The sequence below is a fragment of the Salvelinus fontinalis genome, chromosome 34 (genome assembly GCF_029448725.1).
Source record: "Salvelinus fontinalis isolate EN_2023a chromosome 34, ASM2944872v1, whole genome shotgun sequence".
Lineage (NCBI taxonomy): Eukaryota > Metazoa > Chordata > Actinopteri > Salmoniformes > Salmonidae > Salvelinus > Salvelinus fontinalis.
In genome coordinates this window covers 27,225,481-27,250,158 of record NC_074698.1, presented here as the reverse complement: position 1 = coordinate 27,250,158, position 24,678 = coordinate 27,225,481, and the positions used below count along the sequence as shown (strand labels likewise).

Here is a 24,678-nt window from a genome sequence, read left to right as displayed (position 1 = left end):
GCCAACAAAATATCTGTCTGCTGGACGATTACTATACTGTGAACTGGTTGTCTGTTGTACTGTGTTCACTAGAGTAAACTGACTTGGATTAATCATAACATGGATATCAGTGTCAAAGAGTCCATCGTTGGTCAATGGAGCAATTCAATTTTATGCTCTCTCTCTCGCTCTCTTTCTCTCTCCACTCTCTATCTCGCCCTATCGTTCTTTGAACTTACCAAAGTTCAAGTGACTAGCAACGCAAACATTTAGATATTTGGACACACACCTGCGGACATTATCGCTAGTGCTGCACTGTATCTCTAGATACAAAGACTCCTCTCTCTCATCTATTTCCTCTCCAAACTCCTCCATTCTCTCTCTCTCTCTCTCTCTCTCTCTCTCTCTCTCTCTCTCTCTCTCTCTCCTCTATTCTTGCTCTCTCTCCTCTATTCTCACTCTATCTCTCCAAACTCCTTTCCACTATGACAGAAGGGACAATGGAACTGGGTGACATTGGGACATCCCTGATGGCATCAGACTCTAAGAAAGCACCGGTCAAGCCTCCCAACAAGTTTGAGCGCCTGGTCCAGCCGTGTCTGGCTGAGCTGGTGGGGACCATGTTCTTTGTGTTCATCGGCTGTGTGTCGGTCATAGAGAACGTGGAGGCAGCAGGGAGGCTGCAGCCAGCCCTGGTCCATGGTCTGGCTGTAGCAGTCATGGTGGCTTGCATGGCAGAGATCAGGTCTGTGTGTTTATATACAGTGTATTGATACCCTGTCTCACTGTACTCACTGTACTGTGTTGTTTTGGATAAAAGTGTCTGCAAAGTGTCTCATATTACATCATTACAGTGTTGTACTTTGGTCTCCTTTTGAGATTAACGTTAATCATTTGTTTTCAATAGAGCATTTATATTTTGCATGAACAGTATGTTGTGTGCTTTAATATGAGTGGAATAAATCCATTTGAGTGGAATGCATGCCCATTATTCCATTATATTTGCAATGTTCTATGTTGCTACAATGTTCTATATTGCTACAACGTTCTATATTGCTACAATTTTGGGGTCAAAATACTGAACACACACGGAGTGGAAACCCATAAGTCCCGTATTCTTTTTGTGGTGATTATGTGTTTCTTCGTCATGTGCAGAGTTCAAAAACAGTCTTTCACAGATAAAGGTAATAGACCTAAGGTTGTAAAACCATTCTCATTCCAGTGAGTGCCATTCAACTTATAAACAGTGGCCATTGTGGTGTAATGATTTCACAGATGCACCTGACACATACATATCCCAAGTTTATAAAGCAACTGATCCCATTCATATTGTTATACCTAATAATTGAGTGAAAATATTAACAATGTCTAATCAATATCTAAAGCCAATCTCCTTGAACTGATACAAAGGTGAAAGTGTGAAGGTGAGTAATGTTAAACTGTGAAATATACTGTGTAAAACCCAACCCTCCTGGGCTATCTGACCATTCTTCTGCTATTTCTCTCTGACCTCCACAGCGGCTCCCATTTTAACCCACCGTTTACCATTGCTATCTACCTGTGTGGAGGCATGAAGCTGAATATGGTGGGGCCCTACCTCATCAGTCAGCTCATAGGGGGTGTGCTAGGTGCTTCTATGTCAAAGGTGAGGGTTAAACCTGATATCAGTGGTCATTCAATGCACATCTATGACTAACAGTATCTGTTGAGGTAGAATTGTGTCATGGACCTTGAAATTATTTTAAATGCAGAAAAAAAATATCAATTGGATGGAGTCAAATCAAAACTAATGCAAAAAAACTATAAAATGAATGTTCACAACTACAGTGATTAGATATGCAGACAACAGACATGACCCCAGTTTAGCTCGTCAGACAATGCATTGGGTTTTGTAGAAGTATAATGACATCACTGCCAGTAAATGAACCTGAATCCATTGTTCCTCAGCTGATGACCACAACAGAGAACTACTCCAAGGCCCAGGGGGCAGCGTTTGCCCTGCTGCAATCACAAGATCAGCTGTGGGGGGCTCTGTTTGGGGAGATAGCCATGACCTGTCTGGTCACCATGGTGGTGCTGCTGGGGGCGGTCAACGCCAAGAGTAGCAGCCCCATGGTGCCCTTCATGGTGGGCTGTACTGTCATCATCAACATCCTGGCTGGGTGAGATACTGAGAGGGCCAAGAGTGGAATTTTTCACTTGTACTGTAACTAGGCCCAAAGTTTTTCCTGGCTACTTGACCTGGTCAGTTCTTGCTATAGGGTTATTAGAGCCTAGAGGTTTTCCTGGCTACTTGACCTGGTCAGTTCTTGCTATAGGGTTATTAGGGCCTAGAGGTTTTCCTGGGCCTGGTACAAGTCATTCCCAAAAAAAGATTTGTTCTCTTAATAATTAGCCTGGATAGAGAAGGTTTGGAAAAAGTTTATTTGAAGGTTTGTTTATTAACTATTTAGAAACCACTATTATATAATTTGTTACCTATTAAATAGAGTCTGTTATAAATTATTTACATGGATATAACATGCATTATTATACACTGTTTAAACAAAGGATATGCTGATTTATAAAATGTTAACTAATAATGAACAAAGAAATAATGGAAGATAAACAAATGTTCAAGTAGAGTTGTTATCAACGATTACATCCACAACTGAAGATATGGAACAGCCACTGCTAAAATGTGCATTATTGTGACATAAAGATTAGATAAGCATCTTAGATAGGTAGTGCAGATAACACACTCATTACATTGCAATTATGACCTTCTGGGCATTTTTAAGGAAGGTATTTACTGTTCCCACACTACACCATGATCATGGCAAAACATGAAATACTTGTTATCTCAACATTTAGTTTCATAGCATCATGGGTAGAGATACAGCACATGGTTGTTTTGATGGACATGGTTCTGCTGCATACCTGGAGATAATCATGTTTTCTACTTTCATGGTTCTGAAACTCTTTGTGGTTATTATTTCTTCAGTGGAGATGTGTCTGGAACCTGTCTGAACCCGGCCAGAGCCCTGGGTCCTGCTATAGTGGCCAACTACTGGACCTACCACTGGGTTTACTGGGTAGGACCTATCACTGGTGGACTGGTGGCTGCTGCACTGGTTAGGTGAGGATAGACTAAACACAGAGATCCTACTAAATGACTTCTAATATGTCATTCTATGAGGCTACGTCCCAGACAGAATAGTCTGGTTCATTAGCTATACTGTAAGAATGTGTTCGAGATTGTGCAGGATGATGCATGGAGAAACTGAAGTACTCGCACACCATTTCACTGTATGTGTTTTCTCATGTTCCTCAATGTGTAGTCTTTTTATTACTGATGTGAAAGCGAGCATACTGAATGAAGATCTATAATGTCACAATAAAGCATCATCTTCAGAACCTCTTATGCTATCTGTTTTTTTCAGACTACTGCTTGGAGACCGGAAGACACGTATTCTCATGAAGTAATACCATATATCGAGTTGACAGGTCTGAGATTACCATTGTTGTTACATACAGTACCAGTCAAAAGTTTGGACACACCTACTCATTCAAGGATTTGTCTTTATTTTTACTATTTTCTACATTGTAGAATAATAGTGAAGACATCTAAACTATGAAATAACACATATGGAATCATGTAGTAACCAAAAAAGTGTTAAACATATCAAAATATTTTTGATATTTTAGAATCTTCAAAGTAGCCACCCTTTGCCCACTCTTGGCATTCTCTCAACCAGCTTCACCTGGAATGCTTTTCCCACATATGCTGAGAACTTGTTGGCTGTTTTTCCTTCACTCTGCGGTCCAACTCTTCCCAAACCATCTCAATTGGGTTGAGGTCGGGTGATTGTGGATGCCAGGTCATCTGATGCAGCACTCCATCACTCTCCTTCTTGGTCAAATAGCCCTTACACAGCCTGGAGGTGTGTTGGGTCATTGTCCTGTTGAAAAACAAATGATAGTCCCACTAAGCGCAAACCAGATGGGATGGCGAATCGCTGCAGAATGCTGTGGTAGCCATGCTGGTTAAGTGTGCCTTGAAATCTAAATAAATCATTGACAGTCTAAATAAATCATTGACAGTGTCACCAGCAAAGCACCCCCACACTATCACACCTCCTCCATGATTTATGGTGGGAGCCACACATGCAGAGATCATTCATTCACCTACTCTGTGTCTCACAAAGACATGGCGGTTGGAACCATAAATCTCAAATTTGGACTCATCAGACCAAAGGACAGATTACCACTGGTCTAATGTCCATTGCTCGTGTTTCTTGGCCCAAGAAAGTTTCTTCTTATTATTGGTGTCCTTTAGTAGTGGTTTCTTTGCAGCAATTTGACCATGAAGGCCTGATTCACACTGTCTCCTCTGAACAGTTGATGTTGAGATGTGTCTGTTACTTGAACTCTGTGAAGCATTTATTTGGGCTGCAATCTGAGGTGCAGTTAATTCTAATGAATTTATCCTCTGCAGCAGAGGTAACTCTGGGTCTTCCTTTCCTGTGGTGGTCCTCATGAGAGCCAGTTTCATCTTAGCGCTTGATGTTTTTTTCATCCTGCACTTGAAGAAACTTTCACAGTTCTTGAAAATTTCCGGATTGACTGACCTTCATGTCTTAAAGTAATGACAGACAGTCGTTTCTCTTTGCTTATTTGAGCTGTTCTTGCCATAATATGGACTTGGTGTTTTACCAAATAGGGCTATCTTCTGTATACCACCCTTACCTTGTCACAACACAACAACTGATTGGCTCAAACGCATTAAGAAGAAAATAAATTCCACAAATGAATGTTTAACAAGGCACACCTGTTAATTGAAATGCATTCCAGGTGACTACCTCATGAAACTGGTTGAGAGAATGCCAAGAGTGTGCAAAACTGTCATCAAGGCAAATGGTGGCTACTTTGAAAAATCTCAAATATAAAATATATTTTGATTTGTTTAACACTTTTTTGGTTACTACATGATTCCGTATGTGTTATTTCATAGTTTTGATGTCTTCACTATTATTCTACAATGTAGAAAATAGTACAAATAAAGAGAAATCCTTAAATGAGTAGGTGTGTCTAAACGTTTTACTGGTACTGTATATTATCACCATTATTGTTATATTATCACCATTGTTGTTGTTATTATCATCATTATTGCTATATTATCACCATTGTTGTTGAATATATTATCACCATAATTGTTATATTATCACCATTGTTGTTGTTATATTATCACCTTTACTGTTATATTATCACCATTGTTGTTGAATATATTATCACCATTACTGTTATATTTTCACATTTTTTGTTTTCCCAGTATATTTTGGGGACACTATTTTCCTGTGACTATTTGGGATTAAAAGCTTTTTATAAACAAAGTGACAAGCTATTGTCAACCATGTATTTTTAACATACACTTAGTGTACAAAATATTTAAAAGACACCTGCTATTTCCATGACATAGACTGACCAGGTGAATCCAGGTGAAAGCTATGATCCCTTATTGATGTCACTTGTTAAATCCACTTCAGTCAGAGTAGATGAAGAGGAGTACAGATTAAAGAAGGATTTTAAAGCCTTGAGACAATTGAGACAAAGGTGCCTTTGAACAGGTTATGGTAGTAGGTGCCAGGCGAACCAGTTTGTGTCAAGAACTGCAATGCTGCTGAGTTTTTCATGCTCAACAGTTTCCCGTGTGTATCAAGAATGGTCCACCACCCAAAGGACATCCGGCCAACTTGACTCAACTGTGGGAACCATTGGAGTCAACATGGGCCAGTATCCTTGTGGAACGCTTTCGACACCTTGTAGAGTCCATGCCCCGACAAATTGAGGCAGTTCTGAGGGCAAAGGGGGGGGGGGGGGGACTCAATATTAGAAAGGTGTTCTTAATGTTTTGTACACTCAGTGTATATCAGTCAAGTTATTATCAGCACAGAACAGCTTGTGTCGAGGACTGACTATTGCAAACACCCAGGAATAGTGGAAATGTGGTTATCACTGTCAGATACTGAGACTCAATTTCAGTATTCCCTTAAAGAAGACCAACAAAAGAATGCCCAAATGCAGAACATTTTGTAGAAAAGAATGTGGAAAAGCCAACTGAATTTCCAACCAGGTGTTTTGTGTATGGAGGGCTTCACCACTTTGTAAAACTTTGGCCCAACTCTCCATCTCATTACCTTATGAATCAGCGGGGATATAAAAAATAAAAAATAAACTTTCCCCATAAGTCAATTACCAAAACACTCAGTTCAAACGCGAACAACAGACGGCAAAATAATGAAGGACCTTTTCAAAACCACAGGGTCCATCTCTGGCATGAGCGTTGTGCTCCCATGCTCCTGGTCCTATAGCCTGTAAAGGAGACCCAGTCAAAGGCTGGCCTGGAGGGTCTCATGCTGTTTCCACATTGTACCCCGGGCCTCCCCACAGCAGTGGCCCACATGGGAAAGCTGGCCAGGCGGCGGGATAAACCAATTACCCCCCAGATGGAGGGGACTCCTGCCGGCACACCATCCGAGGGGCTCACGGCCTCCCGCTTCCAGGCGCTCCTGGAAAACCCCGGGACGTCGTTCCCTCAGAGTCCGGCTGGAGAATTCCCAAAGATGGGAATTGTGTGACCTCAAAGCCCCGGAGAGTAGACAATATTCAGCTCGGAAATTTGATATGGTACGCCCCTCAGGAGGACAATGGTGACTTGGTGAGGGAGATCTGGGTTTGAAAATATACTTTTTTGGAGACTTTAGGAGATATGAGTTAGAGTTGAGAGGGGTTCATATTTTTTTCACACCACAGTTTTGCATTTAATAGTATTTAAAATGTTGGTTAAAACGCTATGCCATTTAGGGTTTTTCAAGGGTGCTTTTCTAAGACAAATGTCCTGCCTGAGTTGGCGAACAGCAAACATAGTGGATTTTAGCAGGTTAATCTTATAGGTTTAACCTTAACCTCATCAAGTGGGAGGAGAAGAAAGAGGAAAGTGAGAGAAAGCAAAAAATAGTGAAGAGAGGAAGCCTAGTGGATTATAGTATCAGGAGTTATTATGATCAAAACCTCACGAAGAAACTAAGTTTGACAATAACTGGACGAACCGGAAGGATAAGAGAAGAGAGACAGAAAGAAATAGAAGAGAGATGGAAAGAGAAGATAGATATAAAGAAAGAGGAGAGATAGAAAGAGAACAGAGATAGAAAGAGAGAGATAGAAAGAGAACAGAGATAGTAAGAGAAGATAGAAAGAGAACATAGATAGAAAGAGAAGAGAAAGAGAACAGCAATAGAAAGAGGAGAGAGATATTAAGAGGAGATAGAAAGAGAAGAGAAAGAGAACAGAGATAGAAAGAGAAGAGAAAGAGAACAGAGATAGAAAGAGGAGAGAGATAGAAAGAGAAGATAGAAAGAGAACAGCGATAGAAAGAGAAGCGAAAGAGAACAGACGGAGAGAGGAGAGAGATAGAAAGAGAAGATAGAAAGAGAACAGCGATAGAAAGAGGAGAGAAAGAGAACAGAGATAGAAAGAGGAGAGAGATAGAAAGAGAAGATAGAAAGAGAACAGCGACAGAAAGAGAAGAGAAAGAGAACAGCGAAAGAAAGAGGAGATAGAAAGAGAAGATAGAAAGAGAACAGCGATATTAAGAGATAGAAAGAGAAGAGAAAGAGAACAGAGATAGAAAGAGAAGAGAAAGAGAACAGTGATAGAAAGAGGAGAGAAAGAGAACAGTGATAGAAAGAGGAGATAGAAAGAGAACAGAGATATTAAGAGGCGATAGAAAGAGAACAGAGATAGAAAGAGAAGAGAAAGAGAACAGTGATAGAAAGAGAAAAGAGATAGAAAGAGGAGAGAGATAGAAAGAGAAGAGAAAGAGAACAGAGATAGAAAGAGAAAAGAGATAGAAAGAGGAGAGAGATAGAAAGAAAACAGAGATAGAAAGAGAAGAGAGATAGAAAGAGGAGAGAGATAGAAAGAAAAAAGAGATAGAAAGAGAAGAGAATGAGAACAGAGATAGAAAGAGAAGAGAAAGAGAAAGAGAACAGCGATAGAAAGAGAAAAGAGATAGAAAGAGGAGAGAGATAGAAAGAAAACAGAGATAGAAAGAGGAGATAGAAAGAGAACAGAGATATTAAGAGGAGATAGAAAGAGAAGAGAAAGAGAACAGAGATAGGATGAAAGAAAGAAAGAAAGAAAAAAGAAAGAAAGAAAGAAAGAACGAAAGAAAGAAAGAGAAAGGGTTAAAAGATAGAGGAGATAGAGTTGATCTTGGTGGATAAAGTGACCGGTCTAATGGCTTGAAATTGCCCCCTTGGATTCATGAGGCCCAGTGGTTCCTGGCTAACAGCGTCTGTGACAATGATCATTATGTCTGTCAGGGCCTTGTCACCGTGGGCCCATTGTGGGGGCCCCATTCAGCCCACAGTCATTTACACTTTCATTGGCAGCTATTTAGTCCCAATAAAACGTTCAACACAGCAATTTGTGAATCCTGCTCAGCCAAGTAGACGTGTGGAATAGGCCTAAAAAGGAGTCGCTTTAAAAGTCAATGAATTGTTCCATCTTTTTGGCGGAGGGGCAAGGGGAGGGAACTTAGATTTTTGGGGCCCGAAAAGACCCCCTCCCACCTCTGCTCACTCTGCTTCCCAGGCTGTGATCGGGGAGCAACAGCCCCAAAAGAATAGACTGATTCAGCCTACTCATTTTCTGTCCCCATCTTAGCCATTTGTATATCATTTTACGCTGAGTTATTCCATTAACATTAGCACTGCATATAATTAGGCCGGTATAGGATGCAGTGGAAAAGGGCCAAAGTAGAAACTTGTTGGACAGTTGGCTCTAAACTCCCATTCCCCTATAAAACAGAGATTATGCACTGTGTTGCATATGGATGGGGGTATAACATCCCATTTAAGCCTATTCCATACCAGATATATCAAAAGACACAAAAGCCTTGTGCTTTTAGATGCTGGTCTTTAGGAGGGGCTCATGTCTCTGGACTTCACTGTTCATGTCTCTGTTGTGAAACACTCTATAGACCACAGCTAGATGGACTGGATAGACTAAATACAAATCTATATTAAGAATTTGCATTCAGACGCAGGTTGTAATACTTTTAAAATTCAGATTTTAAATGGATCGTTTTCTATCACTAGGGTTATTTGAGGCCATATTAATAAGCTCCTTGAACATTGGCCATTAACTATCTATTAAGTATTTATTAACTCTTATCTAAAAAATTCCACCTTCAACACTGCTGAGATTGCTAAGAGAAAGAGCCCAAACTATGTACCTCTGCAGTCTAATAAAGACTCCCACATTCATCACCTCAGCTTTCTATCTGTCTGTCTGGTCCACAGTTTGCTGAGCTAGCAAGACTGGCAATACTAATGTGATACAATATGTTATAGTGCCTTGAGTTTTGTCTCCAGCCTCTTCTGAGACGTGAGTCTAAATCCCACTGCTTCCATCTAAAGCACAGGTCTGTTGAATGTGGCTGATGAAGGACAGAGGGTCTGAGACATATAATCAATCTTAAAGCTGAAGAAAAATGGTCTTCTTCATTCACTATCCCAGCAGCTCTGTAAAACCCCACTCTGTCTGCGTCACTCAGTCCACTGACTACCCACAATAGAGCAGGAGGGGCTGCCACGCCCAGGCTAACACTGAGGGGAGGCCTGGTGGTTGGGGGGCAGAGGTGAGGGGGTTTGGGGTTGACATCCCCTCATCTTTCAAACTCTCCCTCTAATGCTTACGGTTGTCTAACGCTTAATGCCAAAAGCTCAATGAGTGAAATGAAAAATGCATCTGTACCACATGTTTAACAGTATTGTTTTAATAGACAATAGATACAATAGTGCAATAGATGTTTTTGTCATTTAAATGTGTTGCAGAAAATTGTAATGCAAATATTCATGATCATTATTTCCTACAGGAGGAGCTATTTTCAACAAATATTTTCTCATAACGCTCAAGAACCACAATAAAGAATGTTATGAAGAACAAAATAAATCTCTTGTTCAAAAGTTTAAGTAATTGCTTGAAAGTGCATTTCAAGTCAGTCAAAAAAGTACACAAGAAATCCCCACAAAACATTGCTTATATATTTGGCAATAAATGGTAATCAAACTGAGGGTTTGCACCTTCACTGCAGCATCATCCCATACCCTGTAATAAAACCAGAATGATACAATCAATATGTAAATAATCAAATCCTTGTGAATTTACACAACATTTAATTTACATTACAATAACATATTTCAAAACGTATTGTACAAAGGAATAAACAAGACCACATAAAACCTCTAACAACAATCAGACATTAAATTCATATGATTTCCTGCCACAGTAGTTCAGAGGACACCTCACGCCGAGACCCTGAAGTGAGCAGCAGTTGGTGTGGGGAGAGACAAAGCGTGAAGCAGCAGTCTAACCATTTTTAGTCTCTGGGAGCTGTGGGCGTTGAGAAGAGAGACAAAGGGCCAGGCTCTCTAAGCCTTTCCCTGCTGGGGCCGGCAGGGGCCCCTCTAGTGCTGCCTGGATGGGTCCCCTGTGGGCCCCTGCCCTGGGCCTTGTACTCCTTGTGCTCTACAAGTGCTCCAACAGATTTGTCCCTGCTGGTGTTGTGAGCGGTATAGAATCAGGAGGAGTAGAAGGGACAACATCTCTCAAACCGCTGTGGTCGTGAGGAACTCATCTCGCTCGCTTGCTGCCATGGCGACATCATCTCTACCATGCCAACTGGGGTAGAAAGAAGAGACTCAATGTGTTCCATTTAAGAAAATAAACCCTACCTACAGGTCAAAGGGCTCATGGATCACCACTAGGAAATGGGACACACCCTCAGTCCAGCGGGAACTCACAGGGGTTCTGGCGAGCCGCCCAAGCTGATTGGTAGAGGGACATGAAGTCTTTATAGCGGGGGGCACAACCCAGCCAAGCCTCCCCAAAGTGTTCTGTCCCTGTGAATAGGAACTCTCCGCCCCCAGGCTTTACGTGACACTGTAACAGTGTGTGGATGTGACCGTGCCATGAGGAACTGGAACCGGGAACCCCTATGGTGCCAGTGTGGCGCTCAAACACCCCGCTACGCTGCCGGTACACCCTCCCCTCTGAGACCTCCACCAGCGATGTCTGCCGCTCAGCATTGTGGGATACGCTCCTGATGGAGCCGCGAACCACTGGAGGGGCAGAGGAGGGGACTAACATTAGAGACTGTTTTCAGTCATCCCAATCATTTATGGTTATGTTTTATTGTAATGAAAGCCAATTAATATGAACAGAAAGATGAGAAATGTATCAATTAAACAGCCACCAATACAGTATGATTCAGCTGATCTAAATTGTTGTGTGCATTTCAATAACGTGTTTTTTTAAAGCGGCCAAGAGGGAAATTAAAAAGTTAACAGGATCTTGCTGTGTGAGTATGAGTGTAAAAAGGATTAAAATCTTCCCTCCAAAAACTCCACTCTTAGTCTCCACATCCCCCACTCACTCTCACTCCTCTCTTTCTCCACATCCCCCATTCACTCTCACTCCTCTCTGTCTCCACATCCCCCACTCACTCTCACTCCTCTCTGTCTCCACATCCCCCACTCACTCTCACTCCTCTCTGTCTCCACATCCCCCACTCACTCTCACTCCTCTCTGTCTCCACATCCCCCACTCACTCTCACTCCTCTCTTTCTCCACATCCCCCATTCACTCTCACTCCTCTCTGTCTCCACATCCCCCACACTCTCTCACTCCTCTCTGTCTCCACATCCCCCACTCACTCTCACTCCTCTGTCTCCACATCCCCCATTCACTCTCACTCCTCTCTGTCTCCACATCCCCCACACTCTCTCACTCCTCTCTGTCTCCACATCCCCCATTCACTCTCACTCCTCTCTGTCTCCACATCCCCCACTCACTCTCACTCCTCTCTGTCTCCACATCCCCCACTCACTCTCCCTCTTCTCTGTCTCGACATTCTCCACTCACTCTCCCTCTTCTCTGTCTCCACATACCCCACTCTCTCCCTCCTCTCTGTCTCCACATCCCCCTCTCACTCTCCCTCTTCTGTCTCCACATACCCCACTCTCTCCCTCCTCTCTGTCTCCACATCCCCCTCTCACTCTCCCTCTTCTCTGTCTCCACATCCCCCACTCTCTCCCTCCTCTCAGTCTCCACATCCCCCACTCACTCTCACTCCTCAGTCTCCACATCCCCCACACACTCTCACTCCTCAGTCTCCACATCCCCCACTCACTCTCACTCCTCATTCTCCACATTCCCCACTCACACTCCTTCCTCAGTCTCCACATCCCCCACTCACTCTCACTCCTCAGTCTCCACATCCCCCACACTCTCTCACTCCTCTCTGTCTCCACATCCCCCACACACTCTCACTCCTCAGTCTCCACATCCCCCACTCACTCTCACTCCTCAGTCTCCACATCCCCCACTCACTCTCCCTCAGTCTCCACATCCCCCACTCACTCTCCCTCCTCAGTCTCCACATCCCCACTCACTCTCCCTCCTCAGTCTCCACATCCCCCACACTCTCTCACTCCTCTCTGTCTCCACATCCCCCACACACTCTCACTCCTCAGTCTCCACATACCCCACTCACTCTCCCTCCTCAGTCTCCACATCCCCCACTCACTCTCCCTCAGTCTCCACATCCCCCACTCACTCTCCCTCCTCAGTCTCCACATCCCCCACACTCTCTCACTCCTCTCTGTCTCCACATCCCCCACACACTCTCACTCCTCAGTCTCCACATCCCCCACTCACTCTCCCTCCTCAGTCTCCACATCCCCCTCTCACTCCTCAGTCTCCACATCCCCCACTCACTCTCACCCCTCAGTCTCCACATACCCCACTCTCTCCCTCCTCTCAGTCTCCACATCCCCCACTCACTCTCACTCCTCAGTCTCCACATCCCCCACACTCTCTCACTCCTCTCTGTCTCCACATCCCCCACACTCTCTCCCTCCTCTCAGCCTCCACATCGCCCACTCACTCTCCCTCTTCTCGGCCTCCACATCCCCCACTCACTCTCCCTCCCTCTTCTCAGCCTCCACATCGCCCACTCACTCTCCCTCTTCTCAGCCTCCACATCGCCCACTCACTCTCCCTCTTCTCAGCCTCCACATCACCCACTCACTCTCCCTCTTCTCAGCCTCCACATCGCCCACTCACTCTCCCTCTTCTCAGCCTCCACATCGCCCACTCACTCTCCCTCTTCTCAGCCTCCACATCGCCCACTCACTCTCCCTCTTCTCAGCCTCCACATCGCCCACTCACTCTCCCTCTTCTCAGCCTCCACATCGCCCACTCACTCTCCCTCCTCTCAGCCTCCACATCGCCCACTCACTCTCCCTCTTCTCAGCCTCCACATCCCCCACTCACTCTCCCTCTTCTCAGCCTCCACATCGCCCACTCACTCTCCCTCCTCTCAGCCTCCACATCCCCCACTCACACCTCTGTCTCCACATCCCCCACTCACTCCACAGAAATCCCTCCATTCCCTCCTTTCACTCTCTGTGGCTATTTACACTTTCATTACCCAGCTATTTTCTCTCATCAAAAAGTCGATGATGGCGATTTGTGAGATCAGGGCACGGGAGTCAGCCTATAAATGAAGTGGACTCAATGGTACTATTGCTTCTGCTCTGTTGCAGCCTTAAGCCAATGGGTCTCCCATTGTGCAGCCTCAGCCCTCACATCTGTCAGGCCCCTCTGCCCAGCTACAGAAGCTGTTCACTCGGAACAGATCAGGCCCACTACCCCCCCAACACATCCACATCCACACAGACACAAAATCTCCTTTCCAACACCCACTCACTCACTCCACCCCAGGCCTTTGTAGCATAAATTAGTGGTGATACCCAGCTGATGAGGGGACAGATTGGCTACATGGATCTATAGAGAACTAAGGAGATAAAACACAACGAGTCAAAAGCTATAGCTGTTCACCGTTTTTATAAATGTTTGATATAGTATCTAGATTTGTAAATAAGAACAATAATGAATTATTTATGTTCTATTGATACATACCAAAGTCACTGCTGCAGATGGCCAGGAGGAGCTCTGTGTCATTGCAGGGACGGCAGCTAGCTGTGGGAGGAGAGAGAGAAGTTTAGAGAAAGAGTGTGTGTCTATGCAGAGGAAAGGGACACACATCACCCTGTGAAGCACCAATGCACATCCTTTCAATTCACAACTCTCTCTCTAATCATTCTCTCTCTCTCGCTCCACAATCTATCTCTCTCTCGGCCGACTCCATACTCTGCATCACCACCCATTTCTCTCTTTCTCTCATATTAACCATCATCATCTACACTTCTTATAGTGATCATCTTACTGGACACTATCAACCTACTGTGAGGGTCCACTTTCAACACTTCAAACCCCACCCAACACCCTACTGTGAGGGTCCACTTTCAACACTTCAGACCACAACTAACACCCTACTGTGAGGGTCCACTTTCAACACTTCAGACCACACCCAACACCCTACTGTGAGGGTCCACTTTCAACACTTCAGACCACACCCAACACCCTACTGTGATGGCTGGGCTTGAGACAACTGATTGATGGATGAGGATTACAGACAGCTTGCCACTCTATTGACACACACATACCAGCAGCTCCATCTGTCCATCCATCCATCCCTCATCAGTTCATCCAGACAACAAGCCAAGGGGTCAGATGGAGGAATGTCTGGCATGTGTCTCTACTCCATTCACATCTCCTCCACCATACTAGCACTACCCACACAAATCAAAAGCATTGATGAGTCTCGACCTCCATGTTTGACTTCTATTGTTTAGCGGTCTAATTGAATGACCCCAGACTGGTGACCCCAATCACTGGTATTCTCCACTGAACTCCTCCACTCCGTCAATATTGGGAGAGAAGGACTCAGACAGACAGACATCACATCATCAGGACAGGAGAATGACATCACCCCATTGAGACAGGCCCACACACACACACACAGATATGAGGCATCTGTAGAATCCAACAAGTATCTGCTGTCTCCATTGAGATACCCGGGGGCCAATGGCCCTCCGCCACCCTGGTCCCTGCTCCCTGGCTTTGTCCCTCCGGTGGAAATGAGACCACCAGACAAAACAACAGACCGGTCAGCAGCTGCTTCCTAGACCAGGCAAGATTGGATTTGGTCTTTAATTGGATAATTGACTGATTTCTTTGGGCCTCAGTCTCCCCAGCACACCCCTCCACCCACACAGTGAATTAGCCCACCTCTTGTGCCATGTGCTGTGATGCTAGGAGTTTATTGTCTTCTATGATTAAGTTAGAATGTATCAGTGTTTTATTATTGATGCACTTGCTTGGAAATGATTAAATGAATCAAGAAGATGGGTCTAAAGTAAAAAACACTTAAAAACAACTGAAGGCATGATGATTTGCATTAAGGATACTTGTTGACACTTTCATTCTTCACTGCAATGTTCTTTTTTGACACCAATACAACTGACAAAACATACATCATTTTTTTTTATATCAATAAATTATTAGGTCTATTTACAATTGGGATTGCAACTCCAACAAAAGTGTCAAATGAACATCTTATCACCATAGTATAGAAATAGAGAATTCGTATTATCTCCAAATGTCAGTGGTGCAAAGTTCTTAAATTTGAATAATTTAACGTAGCCTACTACTTAGGTCGTTTTTTGTGGTATCTGTACTGTACTTTAAATTTTTGACTACTTTTACTTTTACTTCAATACATTCCTAAACAAAATAATGTACTTTTTACTCCTTACATTTTCCCTGACACCCAAAAGTATACGTTACATTTTGAATGGTTAGCAGGACAGTAAAATGGTCCAATACACGCACTTATCAAGAGAACATCCCTGTTCATCCCTACTGCCTCTGATCTGGCAGACTCACTAAACACAAATGCTTCGTTTGTAAATGATGTCTGCGTGTTAGTGTGCTCTATCGATAAATAAGCTTGTGCCGTCTGGTTTGCTTAAAACATAAGCAATGTTTTATTATTTATACTTTTACTTTACTTTTTACGCTTAAGTATAGTTTTGCAATTACATTTACTTTTGATATTTAAGTAAATTTAAATCCAAATACTTTTAGACTTTTACTCAAGTAGTATTTTACTAGGTGACTTCCTCTTTTACTATAGTAATTTTATATTAAGGAATCTTTACTTTTACTCAAATCTGACAATTGGGTAATTTTTCCACCACTGTCAAATACTCACCCTGCAACACACTTTGGCCGAGGTTAGGCGCAGTGGTCCGATTGCCCAGCAACTCATATCTGAAGCCTACTGCGCGTTGGATGATATGCCTCTGCGGGTTTGCCAGGAGGAAGATGGCTGGCTTCTGAGGTCCGTCCGCCGGGAAACAGAACACCTGCTCCGGCCGCCCTCCATCCGTCATCAACAGGTCCAGTTCCCCAGCCCGCTCGATGTAGACGCTGGCGCCGTTGAAGCTGCGGAACGGTTTGATACAGACCGTTGTGTGGCGCGCAGAGGACAGGTTGGGTTCCAGGACGACCCGAAGCGCCTGGCCCGGGTAGACCCACTCCACCGAACCCTCCGTGCAACGCAGCCGCACCTGCTGCACAGTCCGCGAGTTAGCCTCAGCCTCACGCGCCAAACCACTGCAATCCAAGAAGGTGAAGGGTTCAAATGGGCACACTCACTCAGAAAACAATGCAGGTCAGAAAATAATATACGACGAGAAGAGAGATTAGCCTATAATCACAGAGAATATGTATATTACCCCCCTCAATCCAAGTGTTAAAACATTTATTGTTTTGGCAAAACCCATTTGGATAAGATAACTGCAAGTAGTGCTATTGCATATTATTGCTTGTTGTTGCAATAATATGCAACAATATGAATACACAATTACCTGAAAACGATTAGGATATTGGTATAAACAGATAATAATCATAAATATTTAGACAAGAACGTTTTTAGAACGGCTAAACGCAATCCCAAAGTCAAATACCAGTTTGGAATTCTGGCTTTAAAAAAAACAACATAATCCCTCACCTTCCAGTCCAGTTGCATAGGTCTGCCGCGCAGGGAGACAAACAGCACAGGAACAGTACATACATGAAAATCAGACTTAGAGTTGGCGACATTGCAACCACCAAATATAGGAATAAAAATAGAATCCAAAATCAACTTGGTGAGAAGACATCACCAATGTTCCGCTCCAATCCTTCTGCTAGCTCACTGAGATGCTCTCTTAGCAACATCTGTGGACGCCTGTGACTGACGCTGCGGCTGCATTGTATGAGTAGTAATGTCCACCCTAGCCCCCTGACAGCGTTGGTAGAAAATGGATGTCCTCGCTATGTGTCTCTGTGTGTATGTGTGAGGATGATGATGGTTGATACAACCGGGAATGGATTTCGTCATCATTACCGTTGGACCACAATGGAAATAAGCTGTTAAGCTTAACTGTGTTATCCTTGATGATTTTCTTAAATTGTATGTGGAGGCGTCACTAGCTGGAGCGCCCTTATGTATGTATTGTACAACTTGTCAAATAAATTCAATCAATCGCGTAATTACCAAGCCCAAAGATTTGTAAATCGAAACCGTTTCAAAAGCGGTAATTTGCATTTGTCGTTACATAATTTAATGATAGAAGTTGTGTAAAATGGATAAAACAACATGTATGGTATTTGTGGTAAATTGTAGATATAGGCAATCAATCGGAATAGCATGTGGGTCCAATAATCCAAAAAGCTTGACCAAAACGTAATTACATTTTTTTTATCGCATTAGTTAGGCCTGCGTTCCCACACGACTGAGTACTTAATACGCGTTCAATCTCTTTTAGCTTTTGTTTTAGGTCAGTTCAGTGAAAAGACGATCCGCAGTACTGGCTCCAGCCATCTGTCACCTTCAAGTGCACTGCGCGACTCACAGCTTTCCACACCTGGATAATTGGAGCCTTCATGAAACTTTGGGAAATAAATGCCGACAAATGCCAATTACTTCTTATTTAGAAGCCTTTTATTTATGCAGGCTAGTATTGATACGTATTTTCCGAACACTTTATATTTGCACATTCAACCCCTAAACATTGGCCTATAAGTAAATAACTCATAAAATAAATTAACAAAATAATACGATGTTTTTTGTATATATATATATAGATAATTGAAATCGCATTTTGTAATGATAGGCTTGGTTCTATAAAACGAATGGTAGGCCTAACGGCCACAGATAGTATAGTTTGGGTGGTGATTGGGGGTGAAGGAGGTGGGGAGGGCGAATAACGGTAATGATGACGAAATCCATTCCCGGTTGCATCCAACTAGGAACAGGCCCAGGCCAAGAACTGAAAAAGGCACAACGTATTTTTGATACTTGGGCTCTATCTAGTGGCCGTGTACATGTAATGCACATCTGGAAAATGCAGGGCATGCGCGTCTCGGTTTAACGTTAATGAGGGTTAAAACCTGTGAACAAAATAGCAATCCTTCTGCGCCCAAGCAACAAAAGGTGCAAGTCAAGTCCATGGCGACATCTTGCGGGGTTATCCAGCAACCACATGTGTATAATACTGTTGGTTGTTCACAGGACTTGGTTGCCCCCCTCCGGTGGTGCGAGATCAAAGGCTTATGCATTTTGATGGGAATGTGGTTTGGTAAATTGCACTCATATGGAGAATTTAGGCAGATGTTCTCAGCTGCGGGGAAAGTCCACTGCTAGGGTATGGGCTTACGAAAGGATATGTCCTTTCCTCAACCAGGTGGAAATTTAACAGACATAGGCCTACTGTGTAGTAATAACATAGTCTATAGGCTAGATTTTAAAAACTGCTAAGAGTTAAAATAGGGCACCTTTTATTCATTTTAAACACTAATAATGTATGTATTTCTTAACCTACACTATTTTAATTTAGTCTATAAAAAGTATTCCGAACTATACCCAGGAATAACTATTATTTTCAATCCTATATCAGAATTCAGCTGTAAGGGAAGGCCTTGTAACTGTCAATGGCAGTTGAGAGGCTCGCGCTGTTGTCACAGCCAGGTTCATTTTCACACGCGCTCTCAGGTTGGTCTGTTTGTGTCACGTGTTCGGAGGCCAGAGCCCAGTTCCCTGGGGAGAGCAACATGAATGGACACTTTGTTATTCTAAAAAAAAAAGAGAGAGAATAACCCTCTAGTCCGAGTGGCATTCAGCTCCCAGACTGACTGAATTCTACAGAAGGCTAGTGGTTCAGTGTCCCATAGGGGCAGACTAGTCAAGGGCTGATCCATTTTTGCCTGCATAACTTGTTTTTTTTCCTCGCAAAAGTATCATTATCTGGCTAATAATGGGGGCCTCAAGCAATAAAATGGGCTCGTTTGGGGTCCCCCATTAAAATGATGGGCCAGAGCTTTAGAAATGCCAGAGATTATTTAAGGTCACAGTCAGCCTCTAGCTCAGCTCCAGCGCTCTAATATTTCTGTCTCCCTGCAGGCATGTCATTTACATTTTGTTACATCATCTCTCCATAAGACGCATTATGGTAATTGACCAAAGTAATATTTTTCTTTAATGTGAACCCCTTAAAAAAGTTACAAAATCATGCAAAATGTAAATGTAACCTAGTAGCGATATTATAACTCCTATTGAATAATATATATTAAAATCGTGAATAATAAAATAAAAAGCTCATAGGTTTATTGGCAACATAGTCTGTGAAACTCCACCCAGTCTTGCGGGTTACTGCCGTACCTGCAAGGGCAAGCACCCCATCCCATATCAATGCACGACCACATCTTATGAAAATAGTCAAATATGCCACACAGACGTCCCATCGTCACACACATCCAGCAGCATCCGCGTTTCATCTGCACCTTTTGAACGATCATGGCCCTCCTGCCCAGGACCAACCCATGGCTGGCTAAAACGGTCCCCGACGGCAACCACCTGTAATGAGACTCCTGCGGCCTCTAGTCCCTGCATTGTAATATAGCCTACCCCACTGCCGTGCGTCTGGCACCGTCTATACATTGCTTGTCGCAAAAGACATAGGCCTAAAACAATTAGGAGACATAACGTTGCACATACACATGGGTTGGCCTATAGTCCCGGGCGTGCGAGAGAAATTGATTGCATTACATAAATGGTGTGTGGCCTACTGTATTAATATTGAACCTTTATTTAACTAGGCAAGTCATAAAGCTCAGTTTATTAAAGGAGGCGTGGGTCATCAGGGTGTGTGATGATGAGTCATATTTCGTATTTTCCAAAAGATAGAAACGTCAACTGTTAGGCTGACATGAATGTAAAACCTGTATTATATTAGGCTATAGATAACGAAGCAAATCTACAATGCAGAAGCCATTAGATATTGGCATTATCAAAAGTAGGAATACTTCTAAGATGCAGTTGGACATGATATATATATATTTTTAATGAGCGTTCGACTAATTTAATTCAAAGGTTGTGGTCCAATTCAAGATCCAAAAGAAGAAGCCGTCTGTGGCCACATGTGTGCCATTTCTTTCGGTAGTCTGTCAATAGACCTAAGAATAATAAGTAAAGTGATCAAATATTGAATACATACATGCACGTCCTTGTCTGCTAATCAAGACCCCATGCGAATATCCCTATAGATTGTGAACAAATAATTAGAAAGGACAAAATTGGTCTAAAGAGCAATAGATCATCAAAACTCATGAGCTCGCACCATGACCAATGCTTCAGAGCTAAACGGTAATGAATTGTTATCTACCCTAACTGAAGTAAACCTACCATTTAGATACTGTCAAAAAGTTCAACTCTGACTAATCCTGTCCTTAAACCCCGAATATTCTTGACACCACTAGTTGTTTGCCTGAAGAAACCCAAAACCTCAGTTAATCATTGTCCCATTTAATTATCTTTTTCGAATGTTTCTTCAAGCAAACAATTAGTTGTTTCAAGAAAATCCATTGACGGGTTATTTTGAATATTGCGCAAAACAATTCCCAAATGGCTACTTGAATAAACCAACAAAATACCTTTTACAAATGATTACCTCAAATCCCAAAAACAAAGTAACTCAGCATCGGAAACTGATTTGTTTTGCTCGTGCATTTTTCTAAAGCAGTTCAGTGGAAGTCATAACTAAAATATCGCTAGTCCCAGTCCCAGCTGTGCTGAACTGATTTGACACACATCAGGGAGTCCAGGGAACAATTCAACCGCTGAGCTCCAACTACACTGGCTGCTGCACCGGAGCACAGAGTTGTGTATTAGGGTAATCGTTAGCTATAGGTCGTCCATTGAACCTTATCTGACATACATTTTCACGCGAATATTCTCGATTTATTGCATAGAATATACTATGGATAATGGAAGGTAATTTCAAAATATTTTTTAAACATTAGGGCTACTTTACACTAGAGTAGGTCTACATGCATGTCTATCCTTGCAATTATGTTAATACAAAATGTGAAGAAAAAATAATATATTTTTTAAATGTGTCCAGAAAATGGTATGAAACGTTAGGGAAAGTCCTTATTGCTATATTAAATAACAAATATTACATACCTCTATAGCCTACCACATTTAAACCAGGCTGAATGGATAGCCCCATTAGAAGGTGAGGGAATGTAAGACTCTTAATGTATTTAAAAGTTTAAATGAAAATACAAAACAGTTATCCAAAAAATTATATTCAAATAAACTATATAGACATGTTTAATTTGGTCATTATTACATTAAATACTTTGACATAATACATATTAAACATACAACTCTGGATATAGTTAGGCCTATAAAAAATGTATCTCAAATGATCATGATTAAGCTATTACCAACTTCTTACACATAGCATTGTTAGTCATGTTATGTGAAGCAGATATTGACTTCATTTCATCTTTTATCTTTGAAAAAACCTCTGTCTGTGCTGCTCTCTTTGATGGTGACTGTCAAAAAGTTTGTTGTCACATCTGTTACCACCACCTTCTCAACATTATCCAGACGTGGCCTCCAAGACCCTGCTGACTGCTCTCCAGAACTCCTCGATGCAGGCAATTTGGCACCAACAATGGGGCTAGACTGTTGCATGGATGAAGAAGAGTCACTGGCTCTGTAGAAATGCTTCAGTTTGGTGTGGGGGACAGACATGCCCCCAGGGCATTCTAAAGTTCTGCGGCTCTGGTGATCGAGTCTAGCCTTATGGACGAGTCTACCATCATGGCTATGGGTGCCAGGATGGGACACAGTCCCCACCCGTCTGTGAGCGTTGTTTGATTTTGGCACAATGCTGGTTCCCTCTTGAAACCTGCGTGTCAACTGGATGACACTTCTCTCAGATGTTTCGCCTTCATGATGACAATGTCTGGACATTTTAGACAGACCGTATGGGACGTGCTGCTCCTCTAACCGACTCCTCTTCTCGGGCTCCTCTGTTGGACAGCTGTCTGGCTCCATGTTGAATCCTAAACGGAACTTGGGTTTAGGTCCCCTTTTTTTAGGGATGTTGACAAATTCCTCAGCCATGAATGAGGGCAGAGGCGCCGGTCGCGACCTTCTCTCTGGCAGTCTGACCCTCACACTCTCTCCTCGGTTGACGGTGCTAGGGGGAAAGATTGTGGGCACGACAGCCCGTAGTCCCTCTCGAGCTCTCGGTGTAATCATAGGCGTCGGAACAGGGTATGAAACACGAATCCCCCTTGGCATTTCTCTTCTGCATTCATAAGTCTTTGCTGTGGCTTTCTCCTTTGCCTGTATAAAGGTGGTCAAGTTAGATAAGTATGGGGTTTCATAAACATGTACTTGGAAGGCTAAATCCTGTTATAAACTGTATTATTGCAGATATCTTCCAACGATGAACTAGGCCTATAGCCTATTTGACATTGTTCATCCACATGCCATTTCCATACACCAAAATTGTTATTACAATGATGCAAATTTTGTTGGTAATGACAATGGTTGAACATTGAATGTTCAAACAATGTTTGAACATTCACTCTTTTGCATACATTTATTTCCCACTGTAACTTGGAAACCTGTGTTACTTTTTTCAACTTGAAGCTTGAACAATAGCATCAAAACGGAAATTAAAGCAGGGGTAAAAAAATAAAATAAAGAGCAAGATAACAGACAATGTTGCACTTTCATCTATTTATTAGCTGAATATCAGACATTTTGTAGTCTGACATTCTATCAGACCACAAGACTCATGATTCAATTGTCGGAAAACATAGGTGATGAGTAAGAAAAGCAATATGACTGAAATATGGACTAACTAACTCATGACCGTCACTGTTTAATTCCCCCACCTTCAGCAGAAATGTCTCGGGCTTCGGTCCCCTCTTCTTAGGCCCAAATAAGTCCCTTTCACGCTCCCTGTGAAATAAATACATACCATTTTCGTATGAAACGTAACTCGCTCGAAATAATTGAGTCTTATTTGAGTTATGTTAAATGCATGTCGTCTGTTGGGGATAGCCCAAGATGACATATTCGCACTCTGCCAGAAGAGGCCTGCTGTGCTGTCAAAACCTTACCTCTCTTCGAACGCAGCGAAGAGGCGCGCATCTAGAATGTTTTCCTCCGGTTCCCAGGTGCTATATCTATCCAAAAGAACGATACGGTAGCGTAAGAAGAGTGTCACATTTGTGGCGAAAGCGTTCACCAAATGAAACAATGTCGGCTGAGAATCTCGTTGCTTTCATTCTGGCATTGCCTAGCGGACAGCGACGTATGTGGAGGTAGCAATCTGCTAATGTTAGCAACACTCTTGTCGTGTGCTTGTGTGTTAAAATAGCCTAAGCAAAGTACGCGAATGTTACCAAAACCATGCCCTTTACGCAATCAACAAGCCTCGGTTACATGGCCTAAACATGTCATGAGCACACGTTGGTGCACATAAAAACAAGCATTCGAGAGATAAAACGACAGGCTGGAAGCTCTGCTGTCAGCTTCCAAACCAGAGTGTAGCCTACTCACCTTTTAGACCAGCCCTTCCATTTCACAAGGTATTCCATTCGACCCTGCAATATAACAACACATATGGAGAGAATTAGGCCTACTTATTGTCGATAGAATGCCATTACGATGGTGCACAAACACACGATTAGCATACATTATTGTTAGAAACGCGGAGGTGTAACGAAAATAAACTGCATACTCTTCTTATGCGTTGTTTGTTGATGGACTCCGCAGCGAAGACACGCTCTCCAACAGCCGATAGCTCCATGTTTACTTCAACCTCGTTTATAAGCTATATATTTTTGTTCTTTCTACTGCCCTCGCTGTTTAATTCCACACATCCCATAATACGCTCAGTGAGGAAGACGTCATCACGTTTGATATGGGTTGCCAAGCACCACAGTCGGTGGGACCGTATCTTGTAGAGCGCATTGGCTCAGCTGTTGCTACGTGCTCTGGGTTGCTAAGTGAAGGGGAGGAGTTAATTCCTCTTGAGTCTAAGGAAATGACGCTGATTTGGTGGTTGTCAGGTTTGTGCGCAGGAATGTCTTTGGCATAAGCGAATAAATAACCGTCTGACTATGGCACACAAAAGTATTATCCATTTCAAAATAATTTGTTCATTTATATTCATTGTATAGTCTACCCAACCTCTTACCTTGCATTGTGACTATTTCCTTGAACAGATATTTAAATAGCCAGTCATCGGCATTTAGAAATATAAAAAAGAGCATTCATTTATTTGATATGAAAATATCAAAGTGAGAATCAATAAGAACATGACCTTGAGG

General features: G+C 42.8%; 2 protein-coding genes across 4 annotated transcripts; one reads left to right on the top strand and one right to left on the bottom strand.

Annotated features, from left to right (window-relative positions):
• The first annotated feature begins 247 nt into the window (after positions 1–247).
• Positions 248–4,342, top strand: LOC129833647 (aquaporin-8-like). The gene is made up of 5 exons (XM_055898357.1): positions 248–724; positions 1,498–1,624; positions 1,927–2,141; positions 2,963–3,097; positions 3,402–4,342. Exons 1-5 carry the CDS (start codon positions 465–467, stop codon positions 3,442–3,444), a joined length of 780 nt encoding a protein of 259 aa, XP_055754332.1. The 5' UTR covers positions 248–464; the 3' UTR covers positions 3,445–4,342.
• A 5,467-nt stretch (positions 4,343–9,809) lies between these two features.
• On the bottom strand, positions 9,810–24,255 carry LOC129833646 (meteorin-like protein). 3 transcript variants are annotated; one of them, XM_055898355.1, is made up of 5 exons: positions 24,087–24,255; positions 23,906–23,949; positions 16,205–16,608; positions 14,008–14,067; positions 9,810–11,144 (listed from the first exon to the last, which is right to left on the bottom strand). In XM_055898355.1, exons 1-5 carry the CDS (start codon positions 24,153–24,155, stop codon positions 10,807–10,809), a joined length of 915 nt encoding a protein of 304 aa, XP_055754330.1. In that variant the 5' UTR covers positions 24,156–24,255; the 3' UTR covers positions 9,810–10,806. The 3 variants fall into 3 exon arrangements, with proteins under 3 accessions (XP_055754330.1, XP_055754331.1, XP_055754329.1); XM_055898354.1 differs by lacking the exons at positions 9,810–11,144; positions 14,008–14,067; positions 16,205–16,608 and adding exons at positions 19,497–22,678; positions 23,236–23,302; positions 23,464–23,529; XM_055898356.1 differs by lacking the exons at positions 23,906–23,949; positions 24,087–24,255 and adding an exon at positions 17,006–21,816.
• Positions 24,256–24,678: the final 423 nt, after the last annotated feature.

Coding starts and splice junctions, on each gene's coding strand:
- LOC129833647 (XM_055898357.1), top strand. CDS start 465: ATGACAGAAGGGACAATGGAACTGGGTGACATTGGGACATCCCTGATG. Junction 1,625..1,926: donor TAGGTGCTTCTATGTCAAAG/GTGAGGGTTAAA, acceptor ATTGTTCCTCAG/CTGATGACCACAACAGAGAA. Junction 3,098..3,401: donor GTGGCTGCTGCACTGGTTAG/GTGAGGATAGAC, acceptor TGTTTTTTTCAG/ACTACTGCTTGGAGACCGGA.
- LOC129833646 (XM_055898354.1), bottom strand. CDS start 24,155: ATGGAGCTATCGGCTGTTGGAGAGCGTGTCTTCGCTGCGGAGTCCATC. Junction 23,530..23,905: donor TGGAAGGGCTGGTCTAAAAG/GTGAGTAGGCTA, acceptor TCTTTTGGATAG/ATATAGCACCTGGGAACCGG. Junction 23,303..23,463: donor TTCGCTGCGTTCGAAGAGAG/GTAAGGTTTTGA, acceptor TTTATTTCACAG/GGAGCGTGAAAGGGACTTAT.